The sequence below is a fragment of the Rhipicephalus microplus genome, chromosome X (assembly GCF_043290135.1).
Source record: "Rhipicephalus microplus isolate Deutch F79 chromosome X, USDA_Rmic, whole genome shotgun sequence".
NCBI lineage: Eukaryota > Metazoa > Arthropoda > Arachnida > Ixodida > Ixodidae > Rhipicephalus > Rhipicephalus microplus.
The window spans coordinates 366,626,028-366,646,969 of NC_134710.1; the positions used below are offsets into that span (position 1 = coordinate 366,626,028).

Below are 20,942 nucleotides of genomic sequence, written 5' to 3' on the forward strand. Positions count from 1 at the left end.
AATATTATTCGATTTTATTGTTGCGTTGACCTGTTAATACTTGTGAGTTTTATTTATTTATTTGTTTATTTCTTACTGCCAGCTTGTTTTGCATGCCATAAGCAGGAGTGGGTTGTACATAAGATAAAAGAGACAAAAGTAACGAACTGTGAGAACACCTTGAGGAAAAAGAAAATCAAAAGTTAAGATATCTGTCTGAACAGTATACTTACAGCATGTCAGATATTGGAGACAATATATTATGAAAACGCAAATTATTGCAGGTGGAAATGTCAGCAAGCAAATAAATGAATAAAAAACAGAATAAAACAAAAAAACGTAGCTTTAAAAGAAGTAGCGACAGAGAATGACAAAAATGAAAAAAAAAAACGTCACGAGAATGCGCAATAAAGCACTTGCTTACTGCGCGCTCGGCTGAGCAACGAAAAGAATATGTCTACGTCTATGTTGAAACATCCTTGTGTCATAGATTAGCAAGAAACAGCGATATAGTTGGGCTCTGTAGTACATATTGAGGCAATTCATTCCATTGTGAATGGCACGAGGAAAAAAAGGACTCTCTGAAGAAGTTGGTTCGAGAGGAATATTAAGCGCCGAAGATCGCTAAGAAATGAGAAACCTCGGCGACCTGGAATCTATCTATCTATCTATCTATCTATCTATCTATCTATCTATCTATCTATCTATCTATCTATCTATCTATCTATCTATCTATCTATCTATCTATCTATCTATCTATCTATCTATCTATCTATCTATCTATCTATCTATCTATCTATCTATCTATCTATCTATCTATCTATCTATCTATCTATCTATCTATCTATCTATCTATCTATCTATCTATCTATCTATCTATCTATCTATCTATCTATCTGTCTGTCTATCTATCTATCTATCTATCTATCTATCTATCTATCTATCTATCTATCTATCTATCTATCTATCTATCTATCTATCTATCTATCTATCTATCTATCTATCTATCTATCTATCTATCTATCTATCTATCTATCTATCAAGCCGCCTACGACTTTTAGCTCTCCTGGCCGTTTTGATAATGGGATCTATACCGAACTTGGTGTGGCTTAACATTACTATGACGAGCATAAGTGACTAGGCATCGCATGAAAATCATGTCATGAATGTCATGATTTACATATCATGGTCTTGCTGCTCTAGCGATGGTTTAGTTCACATGGCATATAGCAAAACTGGTACGGTATATCATGACTACATGGCAAACGTAAGTGACAGGCCCTAACGTGGAAATCATGACATGCATGTCATGACTGGTGTAGACATGATAATCATGATATGCGTCCCATGTAAGAGCATGACTACGTACCACGATAATGATGCGTAAGCGGCCGTTTTACTAGCTTCACATATCCTAAATTTGGTATTGCGTGACGTGAATGGACGACGAAGGTAAACGACACGTCCAAACATGATAATCATGACATGCGTGCCATGCAAAACAGGACTACGTGCCACGCTGATAGCATACCCATGGCCGTTTCACTAACTTCACAAATACTATAATTTCCATCACGCGCCGTGAATAGACGACGAAGGTAAATGACACGTAGAACATCATAATCATGATATGCATGTCATGTAAAACGTGACTACCTGTTACGCTCATAGCGCGCTCGTGGCCGTTTCGCTAGCTTCACATATACAGAGTTTGGTATTACGCGGCGTGAATGGACGACGATTAGAAGTACCAGGGACAAAAATGATAATCAGGACATGGGAGGGACGTACGGCATAATTTACGCCTGCTTTGTAACGTTGTGCTGATTTAAAAGTAACATATCAACCTTTCTCAATCGTTTTTCACATATCATCGATTCCCACTGTACCTGGAATATGCCAGTTTTTTTTCAGCCTGCTTCTTTAAGCACAAAATGAGATTTCATAATCAACGATTTCCACAAAAAACTCAATAAAAAAAACTATCGCAATTCAGACGGCATGGTTCTACTAACAGGACAGATGCTCACCCAAGTAGTCTTGAAGAAATGCTTAAAACGATGCAGTTGTGGGGGAAATAATACTTGAACGCATAGGCAATTTTCATTTGTGCCTTTGTACGTACTTGCCACTATGAAACATATAGCCGCAGTTACCAATAGAAAAAAGAAAATTTCACATTGAAAACAAGGTTGATATCTAGTGCTAGAGCACGTACTGCCGTGAGAATTTTCTAAGAAGTACAACTTCCTGTAGCCTGTAGCTGTTAAGGTACCATACAATTTCAAAGCTTATGTCATGTTACTGCAAAAAAAGCATAGCATCACCGCATTTTAATATATATACATACATACATTATATATATATATATATATATATATATATATATATATATATATATATATATATATATATATATATATATTGCCGCGACATATTGCCTGCATTCAAACAACGCGCCCATCACCGCGTGCACAGGGACATACAAGCGCGCCGTCTAGTGTTGCGCAGAGGCGATGATGATAGCACGAGAACCCATCTGGCCCTGGCTGATGTGCGCCACGCGCTTGGGTCTCCTCTTGAAGAAGTAGCTGACACCAGTGCATCAGAGGACCAGTCGCCGTCTTCGAGGTGATTTACCAGAATTCAGTCCACTCCACTTCACGCCAAGGGGAGATCAGTCAATAGACGCCACCAACATGACAAGTCATGTAACACCGGCCCAAGTGGTGATAAATCAGCCTCACCAGCCACCAGTATTTCATGGCGACTCGTAAGAACACGTAGAAGGTTGGCTCAACCTCTTTGAGAGAGTGGCAAGCTTGAACGGTTGGGACTAGAGAGAGAAGCTCTGCCGCGTATACTTTGCTTTGGAGGACTTTGAAAAGACGTGGTATGAGAACCATGAAACCTCCTTTACGACCTGGGATGAATTTCGGCGACAAGCTCTGGCGACTTAGGCCAGCGCGGATCGTAAAGAAAAGGCGCAGGCTGCGCTCGAATCCAGAAACCAACCCACCAACGAAAGTGTCGTAATGTATATCGAGGACATGATCCGCCTGTTCAAGCGCACAGATTCCAATATGACTGAAGACAAGAAGGTACGCCACCTCATACGTGGGGTAAGCAAGAGCTATTCGCTGTTCTCGCCCGCAACCTACCATGAACAGTTGCGGAGCTTCATACGGAAGCGACAGCCATCGAGAAAACGCTAGAACAGCGGGCTCGACAGTACAATCGAGACATAAACTACGCACCTGCCTATGTCTTCTCTGTAGCCCAGCGAAGTGACATGGACACCCTGCGAGAACTCATCAGGTCGGGGATCAGGGAAGAGCTCAGCAAGTTGCAAGCACCTCACACTACAGCAACACTGTCTGTCGTCGACGTAGTACGAGATGAACTGAGGCAGATAATACGTGAGCCGGAGCGTGTGCCACAGCCGATCCAACGCATCCTAACGTACTCTGAAATACTCAGACAACCCGCGGCGCACACCAATGCAGCCGTTACGATGGCCTCTCCTTGCCCACAGACGGTACGCAGCGCACCTCCTCCACTGGAACCAACGGCTACCTACCTGCCACGAGCCCGTGGTATAGCTCGCTACGTGGATCAAAGGCCCCGGAAAAGTGACATCTGGCGTGACCATGAGCGCAGGCCTTTGTGTTTCCATTGCGGGGAAGCAGGTCACTTGTATAGGTTCTGCCCCTACCGACAGGCAGGATTAAGAGGCTTTCCGTTGTACGCACCATGCCCTCAAAATGGTGAACGGCCAACGCAGATCGAAGAGTACATGTCCACGCGCCAGAGCCCACTCACTCCACGCCAACATCAGCCAAGATCGCCGTCGCCCAGGCGTTACCGGTCACCCAGCCCACGTACTTCTTCTGCACGGGCTGGGCACCGTTCTACAAGCCCACACCCGGAAAACTGAAGCAAGCGACCTGTGGAGGTGAGGCTGCTGATAACTACAGTTGCGAAGATCTTCCATTATGGTTTTAAAGTGACGATGCTATGTTTACAGAGGATAAGCAGCAGTGCGAAGATTACTTCAGATTTGCGGTTGAAAATAGACGGATACGAGCTAAATGCTTTAGTGGACACTGGCGCTGATGATTTGGTAATGAGTCACAAATTGGCAAAGAAACTGAAAAAGGTTGTGACGAAATGAATTGGGGCACAGATACGCTCGGCAGGTGGCCACACTATTACACCGCATGGCAGATGAACCTCAAGGCTCGAAATAAAAGGCTTTACTTACATTGCTGACTTCACCGTACTGCCGGACTGTTCAAGGGAGCTTATACTAGGAATGGATTTTCCGCAAGCCAATGGAGCCATAATTAATCTGCGCAAATGCAGTGTAACGTTTTCGACCGAACAAGCTATGTCGGTGGAAGAATCGAAAAAGCGACGTCTTACTGCTCTGCGTGTTGTTGATGATGACGTCACAGTGCCACCACGCTGTATGTAGCGTAATGGTGCTTGTTGAAAATAAGGCATTTTGTGACGACGAAAGAATAGCGGATGGAAACGTAGAGTTCTTTTTAAACAAAGGAATTGGCGTGGCGAGGGGTGTTTTTCACTTAAAGAATGGCCGCTCAGTTGTCCTCCTTACGAATTTCGGGATTTAATGTCAGCACATCGCGCAAGGTATGGCTGTTGCCTATTTCCACGAGTTCTGCATGGCGACTGAACTATGCAGTTTAGCGACAACGCCAACCACTCCACAAGAGACCTGCAACGTCGACGCATCAGTTAACGTCAACCATAGGCTCCCAGAATATCAAAAGAAACGATTGTTCGCCCTTATAAAAGAATTTTCGGACTGCTTTTCAACGTCCTCTAAGGTGCGACGCACAGCTATTGCAAAACACAGGATTATATCAGAAGAAGCCACGAGACCGATTTACCAACACCCATATTGAGTATCGCAAAAGGAAAGAGACGTCATCAAGAAACAAGTGGAGGAGATGCTTTCAGATGACGTGGTCGAGCCTTCCAGCAAACCATGGGCGTCTCCCGTAGTGCTTGTTAAAAAGAAAGATAACAGCCTTCGATTCGGCGTCGACTAGCGGAAACTGAACAGCGTAACGAAACGGGATGTATACCCTCTGCCGCGTATCGATGATACACTCAATCGACTACGGAGTGCGAAATACTTCTCCTCCCTTGATCTCATGAGCGGATATTGGCAAATTGAGGTGGATGAGCGCGACCGTAAAAAAACTGCATTCATAACTCCAGACGGCCTCTACGAATTTAAAGCGCTTCCATTCGGCCTCTGCACAGTGCCAGCTACGTTTCAGAAAATGATGGACGCTGTCCTCGCGGGACTGAAATGGCAGTCCTGCTTGGTGTACTTGGATGACGTTGTCGTATTTTCCGCTACGTTCGACCAACATCTAGAGCAACTCCGCACAGTATTAGAAGCCATTCGTTCAGTAGACTTGACCATCAAGCCAGAAAAATGCCACTTCGGTTTTGAAGAGCTTCGATTCCTCGGACACGTCGTCAGCTCCGACGGCATTCGGCCAGATCCCGAAAAGACAGCTGCCATCGCGAAGTTCCCGACACCCAAAGACAAGAAGTCAGTACGTCATTTCCTGGGTTTAAGCGCGTACTATCAGCGATTTGTGGAAAATTTTGCGAACATTGCTGAACCACTTACTAATCTAACAAAAGACGAGGTGCCTTTTATGTGGGAAAGTGAACAACAGGAAGCATTTGATGAGTTAAGAACACGCCTGCAAGCCTCTCCAATCCTCGCCCACTTCGATGAGACTGCCGAAACTGAAGTTCACACTGATGCGAGTAACGTCGGCCTCAGAGCCATTCTAGTTCAGCGGCAAAACGGCCAAGAAAAAGTGCTAGCGTATGCCAGCCGCAAGCTTTCGAAAGCTGAGACAAATTACTCTGCAACCGAAAAAGAGTGTCTCGCGGTCATCAGGGCCATAAGTAAATTTCGGCCGTACTTCTATGGTAGACAATTCCGAGCAGTCAGTGACCACCATTGCCTGTGTTGGCTGGCGAATCTTAAGGATCCCTCTGGCCGACTAGCAAGATGGAGCCTTAGGCTACAAGAGTACGATGTTACTGTGGTATACAAATCTGGGAAAGAGCACAGCGATGCCGACTGCCTGTCACGCGCACCAGTGGAGACGAGTGAGCCGGAGGAAGAAGACTTCCCGTTTCTAGGCGTCGTCCAGCCATCAGAAATCACTCAACAACAACAAAATGACCTCGATTTGCTGCTGCTTATACAGCGTCTCCAAGGACTCAACGTTAAAGTCCCGCAAACTTTATCCAGAGGGCTCCCTTCGTTCTGTCTTCGAGAAGGGGTCTTTTACAAGAGTAACTTCAAGCCTCATGGTGACAAGTTTTTACTCGTTGTACCTGCACCTTTACGAAACGAGATTCTGCACGCATGTCATGATGAGCCAACATCTGGACACATGGGTGTTAGCCGTACATTCGCCAGAATTCACCTAAAATACTACTGGCCAAAACTGTTATCATCAGTTCAGCGCTATGTGAAAACTTGCCGTGAGTGTCAAAGACGCAAAACTCCATCCGTGAAACCTGCAGACCTCCTCCAGCCAATAGAACCACCGCATGCCCAATTCCAACAAGTCGGTATGGATCTCCTAGGCCCGTTTCCGACATCGACTGCATGCAAGAAGTGGATAGTTGTAGCCACGGACTATCTCACTCGTTACGCTGAGACTGACTCGCTGCACAGTGCAACAGCTCTCGAAGTTGCCAAGTTTTTCATCAACAACATAGTCCTCAGACATGGTGCACCCAGCGTCGTAACTACAGATCGTGGCCCAGCTTTTACTGCAGACCCAGAGAAATGTCTGATGCGAATGACCCATACAGACCAGAGAAGAACTTCAGCATACCATCTTCAAACAAATGGCCTAACGGAGCGCCTGAACAGAACTCTGACTGATATGGTTTCAATGTATGTCGACGTCGAACATAAATTGTGGGATGAAATATTGCCCTACATCACGTTCGCATATTATATAGCCGTTCAAGAAACAACGCGAGTGACACCATTTGAACTTGTATTCGGCCGAACAGTCACCACTCCACTGGATTCCATGTTACCAATGAATGATGAAAGCAGCAATCCACCTGGCCTAGACGACTTCCTGGAAAGAGCCGAGGAAGCACGAAAGATGGCGAGATACAGAATACGCCGCCAACAGCGTGTCGACTCCTATCGGTACAATCAGCGTCGTACCGAAGCGCATTTTGAACCAGGTGACAAAGTATGAATATGGACCCCAGTGCGTCGCCGTGGACTTTCTGAAAACCTTCTGAGCCGCTACTTCGGGCCTTACGAAGTACTCCATCGTGTAAGCGATGTAACGTACCAAGTCAGATCTGCTATACACGGGAGCTCAAAACGCCGCAACTCTACAGAGGTTGTACATGTAGTCCGGATGAAGCCTTACTATGAAAGATTATCGGAAAACCAGTGACACCTACCATGAATTTATTCATTGCCTGACGCATCGGGACGATGCGTATGAGGAGGGGGATTATGCCGCAACATATTGCTTGCATTCAAACAACGTGCCCATCACCGCACGCACAGGGACATACAAGCGCGCCGTCTAGTGTTGCGCAGAGACGATGATGATAGCACGAGAAGCCACCTGGCCCCGGCTGATGTGCGCCACGCGCTTGGGTCTCCGGGTCTCCTCTTGAAGAAGTAGAAGAAGGAGACATCTTTGGTGTTCTGCTGTAACATGCTACGACCATAGTCTCTTTGAGTTGTGGGCACAGGTTCGCCCTTTAATAAATACGTTTTATTACACCCTGAGCCCTTCAACATCGTTACAATATATATATATATATATATATATATATATATATATATATATATATATATATATATATATATATATATATATATATATTATATATATGATGTGTCAGGCAATGCGTCAATATTTTTTTCAAATCACAGAAAGGCGGTATCTGCGAGCTATTTCCGGCAGGCATTTTCAGACGCGTACAAATAATAATTACACTAGTAAATATAGAAGTTGCCCCGCCGTGGTGGTCTAGTGGATAAGGTACTCGGCTGCTGACCCGCAGGTCGCGGGTTCGAATCCCGGCTGCGGCGGCTGCATTTTCGATGGAGGCGGAAATGTTGTAGGCCCGTGTGCTCAGATTTGGGTGCACGTTAAAGAACCCCAGGTGGTCAAAATTTCCGGAGCCCTCCACTACGGCGTCTCTCATAATCATATGGTGGTTATGGGACGTTAAACCCCACATATCAATCAATCAGTCAATTATAAAAGTTAACACAAATACCTTTGCAAGCAGTGGTGATAGCCAGTCGTGTCAAATGGGCAAATTCAAGCCCATCCTATACAAATAGTCCACAGCCATCTTGAAATTTTGAAGAAGCGGCCGCTGCTAATCCACGCGGAGCGATGGAATTTGGCCAATAGGCGACCAGTGAAAGAGCGAGGGATGGTGCGATGTGCCGTCTGCTTCCGGTTCGACAAGAGTAGGCGACGGCGGACCGGTTCGCCGGAAGCCTCAGATTATTCGGGATCCGCGCGCGTGGTCGCCCGTTTATCTTCGTCCCGATAAACCATGGTTAGTTGTTCAGCCGTTGGCTTCTCCAACTCGAGCGTGAAAGGCGAACGGCGTGTATCGATTCCCATAGAACGAAGAAACAAAAATGAGCTAGGCCACGGCTGTGAAGAGAGCCACAGTGGCAGGTAGCCTTTGAATACGGAACGTTGAAGCCACAGTGTTCAAAAACCATTTTATCCCAGATACGTGTGCATTCCCCACTAAAAAAAAGCTTACGCATGCATTTGCTGCGAATATTATATTGAGAAATAAATTGTCTCGCAAGCGCCTGGCAAATAAATATATTATGCGAACGCGTGGGTGAAATAGACTTGTCATACGAGATGAGCACTCATATATATGACAAAAAAACGCAAAATATTCACTCAAGACTAAGTTTACACGAAGCGCTGGACGAGTCCATTTGCGTTATCTTGGTCAAACTGTCTGCCAAGATGGCACCCAAAGGAACGAGTGCGCTAAAAAAGCGCAGGGTTTCGATTGTTTGGCGCCGTTTATGTCTGACTGTATTGTTCATGTGCCGCCGTGCCGCGCAGCTTGATCAAGATCACCGTTTAAATGAGCATCAGACTCCGTCTAAGGAATACATCTTATAGCGCGCTGAAGGCTAGAAAAAAATATATCTCTATGCACTCAATAAGTGCTGCGCTTCATACGGACCGACTGCACGATGTCGGCCGAAGCAGCGATCCCGAAATGAACTCTGAGCGCACTGCTACAGTCATCCCCATCCCCTGAGATCATTAAAGCGGTGATTTTTTATCAGCAGTAACATATCATGCAATGAAAACTGCTTTCTGCATCGACTGATCTGCTAGCCTAACTGACAGTACCCCCGAGCAGCATAAAAGCATTGCAGATAGATTTAGTGTGATAAAAAAAGTTTCCTTGCCATTCATGGCTTCCATAGCTTGTCATCGTCACAGTCACGGTTAGCAAAAAAAAAAAAGCCAACTTCTGAAGCACTGACGTTGCACTGAGAAGTGTTTTTTTTTTTCAACGGAGCTGTACAAAAATGCGCGCGTGCCGCTGTTAACCCGCGTGGTGCGTCGAACCGGAAGCCGTCGTATCCCGAGGTTCCCTGCGATTTCCCATATTACCGGTCACCTATTTAGCTGACGAAACCGAAACCGACGCACCTAACAGCGCATCGACCATTAACTTCGACAACACCCTCAATAACGACACTGCTTCCCTCACGTTGGAGGAGAAGAATAAGCGAGCATCGATAAGCGGCCTCGAAGCGAAGTGTTTAAATTGACAATGATAGCGCCGAGGGAAACAGTGTCGTCACTGAGGGTGTTGTCGAAGTTAATGCCAGATGCGCTATTTGGAGCGTCAGTTTCGGTTTCTGAAGCTACAATAGGCTCATCGCATCGCTCCGCGATGATTACCAGTGGCCACTTTTCCCGAATTTCACAGTGGCTATGGCCTATTCGTAGGATAGGCTTGAATTCGCCCATGATATTAGACAGACTATCACCACTGGTTAAAAGTTAATTGCGTTATTTTTATAATTACTGCCGTATGTAGCGTTTGTAAGCAATTGGAAGACCCATTTTGCCACAGGAAAGGCAATGCCGCAAGTATCACGCAGATACCTCCTTTCTGTGATTATTAGGGACTATTGGACACATTTCTTGAAACACCCTGTATACATGTACACGGTACACTGAACATGTTCATAATATTAGTAACCGACAACTTATTAGTGCATAATTTTGAAGAAAGGCTTGAAGAAAGGCATGTGTAGTGTTTTATTTATGACCTATAAATGTGCATCGGTGTTATCGAGGCTTAAATCAACCGTAGGGCCCAAAAATGCCCTTCAAGGTGCCCTGCATCACTATTAGCCTGACGTTTTCAATTTTGAGTGCAGCTGGAAACCGTTATTCGTGCAGGCAACACTGACCATTCTAGACTTCATGGTGCTCAATCTATAGTCGGATAGAAAAGAAGTCCAAAGAGGTTCCAACGGAATGACTGAAGCATGACAGCCGATGGCCTCCTCGATTAAAGAAGTATTATCGCTCATGTGCTCCGTGGCCGAAGGCCATGCGGCTTGTGATGCCAATCTGGACTACGGACCTATTGGTGCGGGCCCACAGTCCAGCTGACGTGCTGTTAAGCAGCACGGTTAAAAGGTTGCATGCGACTGTATAGTATTTTACTTCAGCCAACTACGGGAAAAGAACCGCTAGTAAAAGTGCACTGGCACTGCAGCCGCCGCGTCGTCGACATGGCGCGAGCGGTTGGCGAATGCGAAACCGCAGAAATTAAAGAGAGAAAGAAAGACTTGGTGCGCACGCGGCATTTTTTTTTGTTTATGCTTTACAGTTCAAAGGGCCGCTGAATCTTTTCCGAAATATACAGTTTAAGCAAACAGAGGCATCGGATTCAGAATGCTGTCACAATCAAAAATACCAAACGAGCCAGTGCTACGAGCTGCGGGAAAACTTTCGCAAGACTATAGATCCACCGGCAACCTACCACCTCGTAAATAACGGAAGGGCGACGAAGATAAGCGGAGTTCGTGGGTGCCCGTGTGACAGGGGCTCCGCTATTCCCGTATACGGCACCGCATAAAAACATTCTTACCGCTACGCGTTCGTTCTAGACGACTGGAACGCCACAATGAAATTTTGGTCTTTGGGGGTTTTTGCGGTCCTTCAAGGCGTTCACTCCATCAGGGGATAAATCGGGCATGATTCGACCCAGGGAGTCATCCCTTCATTTCAGTCTTGTAGCGGTGTGGCTATCTATGCTCTGCCCTTCCCAAATGCGCCACAAAGAAAGAGACCCAGGAGTGCTTTGATTGAACAGTAGGCACTTGGCCCCATGGACAGAATACCATGGTTGACCGTGCGGTACAAAGAACGTTTGCACAGCTATGTTATTAGCGCCTTTATGCCATCGTAAAAAGTAACATTTCTTGCTTTGTTGCTGTCAATACAGATCGTGCACGTCTTTTTCATGAGTACTTTTCATTTATGAAGAGATTTATTGTACCTATATTTGCGATGTCGGATGCCTGAAACGTTGTTTTGTGAGCCTACTTTTGGCGCCTAAAACGTACTTTCTTAGTGCCAAGAACTCCGGCCTCTGCTATTACAGTGCAAGGTCAATTACAGCTCCTGACGAGTAACTGAATGATTGCAGAGATGTTCTAGATTACTTTTGGGAATACTTTACTTCATAATTCGAATACCATGACTGAATAAGATAATTTCACTCAAGCTACAACAAGCCACCGTTACTTGCATGGGATAGAGAAAATGGTGGATGCTTGCGTGAAGGTTGGTTAATGAGGTATATGTGATACAATGTTACACGTAGTCAACTTTCAACAGGAATTTTCGAAATTTGTCCCTGATTCTTCTCTTTTTTCTGAATAAAAAGTCAGCTGCTGCGCTGAACCCTTTCACATGTCAGTGCAAGCGTTGAAGACAGGGAGAGGCTATAACGCAGGAAAAAAAAAAGCATCGCGATGCTACTTATAACTGGCGCTAGCCATTTCAGGTAAGACCAAGGAAATGCTGATATTGATTGATAGATATGTGGAGTTTAACGTCCCAAAACCAGCATAATAATGTGAGAGACGCTGTAGTGGAGGGCTGCGGAATTTTCGGCCACCTCGGGTTCTATAACGTTCACCCTAATTTCAGCAGACGGGCCTATACAGCATTTTCTCCTCCATTGAAGATGCAGCTGCTGCAGCCGAGATTTGACCCCGCGACCTGCAGCTGAACAGCCGAGTACTTCAGCTGTGCACTAGACCTCCGTGGCTGGGCAAGAGAGAAAGCTGAGAAAATAGACTGTGTGGGGACCCCCGTCTCACAAGACGAGGGGGGGGGGGGAGGGGCCCCCTACGAAGCGGTAGCATATTTTTTTGCGATAGAATCTAACTTAGAAGACTGGTTAAAACATTTTTTTAAAAAAAGCAATTTACTACTGGTAATCAATTACAAAAAAGCGTTATTGAATTGTCCATACCGTTAGTTACAGCTTCAAAAAAAAGTAATGAAATATAATACAGAGTTGCAAGAAAATGTAACCAACTTCATATAGTTAGGTACTTGCAACACGCCAACTACAACTCTGCTTATTCACCTTTTCAGTCGATTTCAAGGTTGCAGAAGCTCGCATTGGACCCCAGCAAACTTCCGTTCATTTCAATGATTACTCTCTAACAAAGAAGAAAACAGCGTGCTTTTCAATTTGTGCCAGAGTAAGAAAGAACTATTACGATACCTGAATGGACGACGAACACAAATGCCAGGCGTGAGCATGATAATCATGACACGGAAGTCACATACGCCATAATTCACATGCCTACCACTGCTGACGCTGGTATTGCGAACGTTAGTAGTGCCGTAGTTACGCGACTATAAGCAACGTACTTGCATCTTATCTTTTTGCGCGAGTGCTCATAACACTTCTACTTGTGTTTGCTGTGTACTATGTTCGTCTTCTTCGTAACGTTGTGCTGATTTGAAAGAGACATATCCACCTTCCTCATTCTTGTGTAACGAAACGTCGGGGTTGTTCAAGTTAGGCGCATCGGACGACCAGGGAGACGAATAAGTATGGGTGAAACTCCGCGGAGGCCATCGATGAGAAGTCAACACGATGAATTCGGGGAGCACTCATTGGGGGTTTATTTAGCTAACACAACTTCATGTTACAAAATGCACTGGGTCACAAAGACAAAACATAGAAAATGGTGACATACCCCTCGGCCTGCATGGCCTGGTCTCCCGTGGTGAGATCCGCTGTTTACCCCGACTCCGCCACTTTTCAAGTTCAAACATCCTCTTTTTAACCCTTGGTCGAACAAAGAGTCTTCACAAAAACCAATCACATGTTGGGACTCGCAGCATCACAACCAATCACAGAAACACTTTCATAAAAGGCACTACATTTGTAAAAACCTCCTTACCAAAATGAAACACGCAAAGGGAAAGGTCCTCCGCACGTGACACTCTCTCCCATGCCAGGCCGAGCTGCCTCCTTCGGCCGACTATCGTCGGCGGCCGTTCCCACGCTCGGGCCCCGTAAGTTCTTTCATTAACTGTTGCTTCCTAGAAACGTCCTTAAGAGCGATGGGGACACCATTGCTTACCAGGTGTACATGCGACAGCGAGGCGCCCCGACATCCTAACAACAGCACGAGAGAATATGGTCGTTTACCTGCCGCCACTATGTCTCGGTCAGGCTAAGTGGTCGCGTCCCCATGTCATTCTCAATGACACGCGTGCCTGTTAGCAATAGCTTAGACTCAGACGGTGGCGCCGGACCTGCCTCTTGCTAGACGCTTTTCCGAGTAAGCTTTCCTCTTCTAATCCCGAACGGGGGCGACCTTGACTTCTCCGTTGGTAAGCCGTAAATGCAGCGTGTAGGCGCCTGTCCCAGGCTGGAAAACACGATTTATCCCACATTCCATTAAAGTCAAAAGCCGAAGCTCTGTAATGGCCAGAGAAACAAACCCAAAGGTAGAAGAGTACAAAGAAAGACTTAAAAAAGAAGCAGAGGAGTTGGTTTTGCACTAATTTCCTGAGAAGATACTGGAGCTGGAAACCTTGCTCTCGCGACACCTCCCCCCCTACGAAAAAGAGTGCCCCACTCGTTTTATCTGCAAAACACGACAATAAATAGACTAATTATACAAAAAGGTTTTGCATTCAACAAGTGTGTGAGATGCTTATTTAAAGACACTTATGCATGTGTATCACAGGTGAGAGGCTTTAAAAAAATTACATAAAAACAACAGATGAAAAACAAAACAAAATCATTGGACACAGAAATATATGGGTTCACTCATCGGTACTGCAATACAATTCAGTGTTCGTTTCGTAAGCACTGACATTCTGTTGTGCGTTGTTATTACTTGAAAATGTCTTCCAGTCCGAGTAAAGTTCAGTGTCCGTGTCGTAGCTTTCGCACTGCTGTACTGGAACACTGGTCTGTGTCCCGCGCACACAATGTTGCAAACGGAGTTCCTGACCCATTTGCGAACCACACTCGCGCACATCACCATTGGAGCCGCACTCGCGCACAACACTTTGATGCAATCTGTGGTCATCTCTCCTTGCACTGCACTCGCGCACAACACTTCGATGCAATGCGTGGTCATCTCTCCTGGCACTTCCCTCGCGCACATCACCACCGAGATCGCGCACCTCATGATTATCATCAGACTCATCGTCCGCGTCGTCGGCATCGGAGCCCAATCGAACGTGGCAGGGCTTTAAACGCGCCACATTCACAACGTCACGTTTTTTCCCAGTTTGGTCTACCACCTCCCAGTTGTTCTCGGCTACCTGGCGCACAAGACGGAAAGGTCCGTGATATTTGTGAAGAAGCTTTGTCGTCTTCCCTTTCACCCGGGAGGGAGTCCACAAGTACACCAAGTCACCCTGATGATAAACAACACTTCGTCGCCTAGCATCATAGCTGCGCTTGTTCTTCTCCTGCTGACGCTTCTCCCGTTCATTTACTATTTTTCGAGCCTGCCGTAGCCTGCGGGCCACTTTCATTGCATCCAGGGTGTAGTCGAATCCGCGTTGCGCGCTCGACTTTACATCCACCGGTAGTGTCGGTTGATGTCCGTGAAGAAGAAAGAAGGGAGTGAATCCAGTCGTCTCGTGGGTGGAAGAATTGTATGCAAATAGAACGTACGGTAGGAATTCATCCCAGTCGCGGTGGTGTGAGGAAACGTACATGCTGAGCATGTCAGCCAACGTGCGGTTAAAACGCTCACACAAGCCGTTGGCCTGTGGGTGGTATGCTGTTGTGGTGGCATGCTCGCTACCCACGAGCCGGAATATTTCTTCGGTCAAGTTGGCGACAAAGTGCTGCCCACGATCGCTTATTACTTTCTCCGGGGCACCATGACGTAGGACGATTTGTTCGACGAAAGCTCTGGCTGCTTCTGCGGCAGTGGCCGCTGGACACGCGACAGCCTCGACCCATTTCGTATGGTAGTCGGTAATCACGACGATGTAGCAGTTCCCTGCTTTGTATTTAGTGAAAGGCCCAATGAAGTCCATGCCCACCTGCTGAAAAGGTCGACCTGCAGGTGGGATCGGTTGGAGGAAACCGACCAGCCTCCCCGGTGGTTGCTTTCGTGTCTGGCAGTCGGGGCAGGAGAGAACGCACTTGCTTACGTACGAGAACATCTTCGGCCAGAAATATCGGCAACGAACTTTCTCCCATGTGCGCTTGACACCTAAGTGGCCTGCCGTGGTGGCGTCATGGCAGTACCTTAAAATCTCAGATCTCAAGCACTTGGGGACAGCGAGCGCAGCACGATCCTCCTGAAACCCTTTCGCCCTTCGATACAGTACACCGTCGATCAACCGAAAGCTCCGTGCCGTTCTTTTAGTTTTCCTGACAACGGGCGCATCCGGGTGCTCAAGGTGCTGCATAATTTCTTTCATCCATGGGTCTGCCCTCTGCTTTTTTCCAACATCCACCTGATCCAGAACCAGCAACGGTAAGGGGTTTTCTTCGCTTACAAGCGCGGGATCATGAGGAAGGCGGGAAAGCGTGTCGGCATTTCCATTCTTGAGGCCAGGGCGGTGTCGCAACGTTTCTGTACCGTTGGCTCGTGTGGGGACTGTGAGAAGCTGACCTTCCGACAATGTGCCGATGGGGCGGCCGGGCTGGCCCCCTAGGCCCGGCCGTTCTCGTTTCCCGAAGGATTAGGCTGCACATTCTGATTGCTTTGGAGCTCAGCCTGATTGTTCCTGCCATCTCGGAACCGCTGCCAGCACTGTTGTGCTATGTGGCCTATGCGGTGGCAAATCTGGCATCGGGGACGCCCGTCGTTGGCACGGGAAGTTCTCTGAGGCCAAGGCATTGAGGGGCGATGCACCTCATCTTCGATGCTTTTTAGCCGGTCAGACAGCAAGGCGATCGAGTCCGCAATCGCTTTCAGGTCTCTCTCGCGGTCGGCAGCCTCCCGCGGGCAACGCAATTCGGCCGCAGCGCAAGTGGCGACACACGTAGGAGGAGGGTGCCCGGTCGCTGCGGCGGGTGTGAACCCTACGGGATGCGCGATGTTTTGCATCCACGACTGCGATCCAGTGGAATACTGGATGCCAATCGGTTGTCACCCCGACACACGGCTCATCAAAGCTGCCAGATTTATGCGTTGCAAAATTTGGAGAAATGCAGTGCAGCTCTCCGGGTTTGCGATTATCAATTTCTCCAGAACATCCGGACGTAAACCGCGTATAAGGTGCCGCAACCGATCATCTTCCGTCATAGACGGGTTCACTCTTGCACACAGCTGTACGACGTCATATAGTAGTACTGCTCGGGGGTTTCGGACGGCAATTGAGTGCGGTTTTGTAGCCACAAATAGGCGATCTCGACTGAGTGGCGACTCGTAAAGGACGTTTTTAGTAGCGTCGCCCATTCTTCCCATGTATTAGGGGCACCGGTTAGAATTTGAGTATTGTGCCACTTTTTCGCATCTCCGTCTAAAGCCAGATATAGAAATTTCACCTTCGTGGCTTGGTCCCAATTATTAAGCGACGCTACATGTTCGTAGCAAAGTAGCCACTCGGAAATAGATTCCTCCGGCGCGCCTCTAAAGACTGGTGGTCCGATGAATGGTTTAGCTTGGGGGGTAGACATGGCAGAGAAGAAGGTATGGGGTTCCGTCATAGTGGAGCTGTCAGAGGTAGGTTCCTTATATTTGTTGTTGACTCGGGGCATAATTTCAGAGCGGGACTATCGTTACCGAGCAACCTCCACCACTTTGTAGCGAAACGTCGGGGTTGTTCAAGTTAGGCGCATCGGACGACCAGGGAGACGAATAAGTGTGGGTGAAACTCCGCGGAGGCCATCGATGAGAAGTCAACACGATGAATTCGGGGAGCACTCATTGGGGGTTTATTTAGCTAACACAACTTCAAGTTACAAAATGCACTGGGTCACAAAGACAAAACATAGAAAATGGTGACATACCCCTCGGCCTGCATGGCCTGGTCTCCCGTGGTGAGATCCGCTGTTTACCCCGACTCCGCTCACTTTTCAAGTTCAAACACCCTCTTTTTAACCCTTGGTCGAACAAAGAGTCTTCACAAAGACCAATCACATGTTGGGACTCGCAGCATCACAACCAATCACAGAAACACTTTCATAAAAGGCACTACATTTGTAAAAACCTCCTTACCAAAATGAAACACGCAAAGGGAAAGGTCCTCCGCACGTGACACTCTCTCCCATGCCAGGCCGAGCTGCCTCCTTCGGCCGACTATCGTCGGCGGCCGTTCCCACGCTCGGGCCCCGTAAGTTCTTTCATTAACTGTTGCTTCCTAGAAACGTCCTTAAGAGCGATGGGTACACCATTGCTTACCAGGTGTACATGCGACAGCGAGGCACCCCGACATCCTAACAACAGCGCGAGAGAATATGGTCGTTTACCTGCCGCCACTATGTCTCGGTCAGGCTAAGTGGTCGCGTCCCCATGTCATTCTCAATGACACGCGTGCCTGTTAGCAATGGCTTAGACTCAGACAGTGGCGCCGGACCTGCCTCTTGCTAGACGCTTTTCCGAGTAAGCTTTTCTCTTCTAATACCGAACGGAGGCGACCTTGACTGCTACGTCGGTAAGCCGTAAATGCAGCGTGTAGGCGCCTGTCCCAGGCTGGAAAATATGATTTATCCCACATTCCATTAAAGTCAAAAGCCGAAGCTCTGTAGTGGCCAGAGAAACAAACCCAAAGGTAGAAGAGTACAAAGAAAGACTTAAAAAAGAAGCAGAGGAGTTGGTTTTGCACTAATTTCCTGAGAAGATACTGGAGCTGGAAACCTTGCTCTCGTGACACGTGCTTCGCATATATACCGTCGATTCCCACTGTACTTGGGATCAGCCCATTTTTTCGGTCACCTTAATTAACGAAAATGGCACGCAACGAACGATATCTTTGCGTATCCTGTTTTATAACTGTTTAATAATAAATTCTTTTGTTACACACCCAGATGGCCTACCTACCTCTGCACCAGTTTTTGCCAAGTTTTGCCACCTCTGCACCAGTTTTCCATGCTGTGGATCACGTGCTGACACCAATGCACAGTTGGGACATCAGACATCCAGACTTTTCCTTTGCACTGGCAAACACCCTCGGGGACAATACAGAACATTTCATTTACGAGTTTTATTCATTTGCTAGTTCAGTGTTTCACGCCATGGAGGATTACGACAGGGGCACAGCATACGCTTCGCGCGCAGTGGCCTTGCCTTGGGGAAATCCTGTCTATTTGTTCCGGTGGGCCTTGCCAGCTTCGGAACAAGCACCTGCTCTGGTTGCATGTGCCGTACCAGTGGCCGATAGGCACGACTTGCATCAGCCGGGCCCCAGTGGCCTTGCGGGGATGGCGGTGGCTAATCCATCCACGTCACGCGATAGCGACTGTGGTAGTTCGGGCCGCCCCATGGTGGAAATAGCAAAACCTATCCGGAAGAGATATCGCAATGAGCTGCTGCCCTTCGGCGAGGACGCTAATCCATCCACGTCACGCGATAGCGACTCTGGTAGCTCGGGCCGCCCTGCGGTGGAAATAGCAAAGCCTATCCGGAAGAGATATCGCAATGAGCTGCTGCCCTTCGGCGAGGACGCTAATCCATCCAGGTCAGGCGATAGCGACTCTGGTAGCTCGGGCCGCCCCGTGGTGGAAATAGCAAAACCTATCCGGAAGAGATATCGCAATGAGCTGCTGCCCTTCGGCGAGGACGCTAATCCATCCACGTCACGCGATAGCGACTCTGGTAGCTCGGGCCGCCCTGTGGTGGAAATAGCAAAACCTATCCGGAAGAGATATTGCAATGAGCTGCTGCCCTTCGGCGAGGACACTAATACATCCAGGTCACGCGATAGCGACTCTGGTAGCTCGGGCCGTCCCGTGGTGGAAATAGCAAAACCTATCCGGAAGACATGTCGCAATGAGCTGCTGCCCTTCGGCGAGGACGCCACACGTGAACGTGGTCGGGCACTTGGTCGACCACGTTCCTGTGCTAAACGTGGTCGGACACGGGGACGTGGTCGGGCACGGGGACGTGGTCGGGCACCAGTGTAGGGGGCGACGTAGCTACAGTATTTGAGCACCACATGATCACCGACCTCTCTAGCGATGGGGAGGTGGCACTTTGCAAGTTAGGCCACAAACGAATCGGCGCAGACGACTCACAAGCACACGTTATCGCAAGCACACGCACTAGAGCATTCAAGGTCAGAACCTTGCTAACTTCAGACAGGAATAGATACTACCGATTATCTGGGCAAAAGAAACGGCGTAGTGAAACCTGAAGCAAAAGCTTTCATAGCTGGAGTAGTAAGCCATCGCACAAAGACTGCGTCTGTTTATGTAAATGTGTATTTGTCTTATCTTCCTTCACCTGCAGTGTGCGCACGAAGTGATATTGTGCCATTGTTTCACAGCCTGTGTTGAACGGTTGTATATTGCATCTGTCTTTCACACTTGACGTTGCGAGTTGCAGCTGTGCTTGTCCAAGCCAGGTTTTTGGAGCAGTATTATTTTGTATTGTTGTATTATATTCAAGTGTGCACACCAACACTGACTTGTCCGACCAAAGTCGATGAGACAGATAAGCAAAAGAAGCCGACTCGCGTACCTGAGATTTAGCTTTTTAGATGTTTTAGGCTTCTATATTAGGTGATTGTTTTATATTAACTGTATTAGTTTTATTAGCTGCGTATGTAAATGTGTATTTGTCTTATCTTCCCTCACCTGCAGTGTGCGAACGAAGTGATATTGTGCCATTGTTTCACAGCCTGTGTTGAACGGTTGTATATTGCATCTGTCTTTTACTTTTAACGTTGCGAGTTGCAGCTGTGCTTGTCCAAGCCCGGTTTTTGGAGCAGTATTATTTTGTATTGTTGTATTATTTTCAAGTGTGCACACTAACACTGGCTTGTCCTACCAAAGTCGATGAGACAGATAAGCAAAAGAAGCCGACTCGCGTACCTGATATTTAGCTTTTTAGATGTTTTAGGCTTCTATATTAAGTGATTGTTTTTATATAAACATTATTAGTTTTATTAGCTGTGTACGTAAATGTGTATTTGTCTTATCTTCCTTCACCTGCAGTGTGCGCACGAAGTTATATTGTGCCATTGCTTCACAGCCTATGTTGAACAGTTGTATATTGCACCTGTCTTTTACTTTTAACGTTGCGAGTTGCAGCTGTGCTTGTCCAAGCCAGGTTTTCGGAGCAGTATTTTTTTTTGTTGTATAATTTTCAAGTGTATACACTTTAGGTTTCTGCAAAATTAATGTATGAATATTTCTTTCCAGAATGCCCT

General features: G+C 47.1%; 1 protein-coding gene across 1 annotated transcript in view; it reads left to right on the top strand.

Moving 5' to 3' along the window:
• LOC142777298 (uncharacterized) overlaps positions 1 to 20,942 on the top strand; it is a 36,593-nt gene that overhangs the window by 15,353 nt on the left and 298 nt on the right. The window contains exon 2 of the mRNA XM_075881607.1: positions 18,601 to 20,942. This exon is cut by the window's right edge and continues 298 nt beyond it. Coding sequence (XP_075737722.1) covers positions 18,601 to 19,695 — 1,095 coding nt within the window. The 3' untranslated portion in view covers positions 19,696 to 20,942. The remainder of the gene's footprint in view (positions 1 to 18,600) is intronic.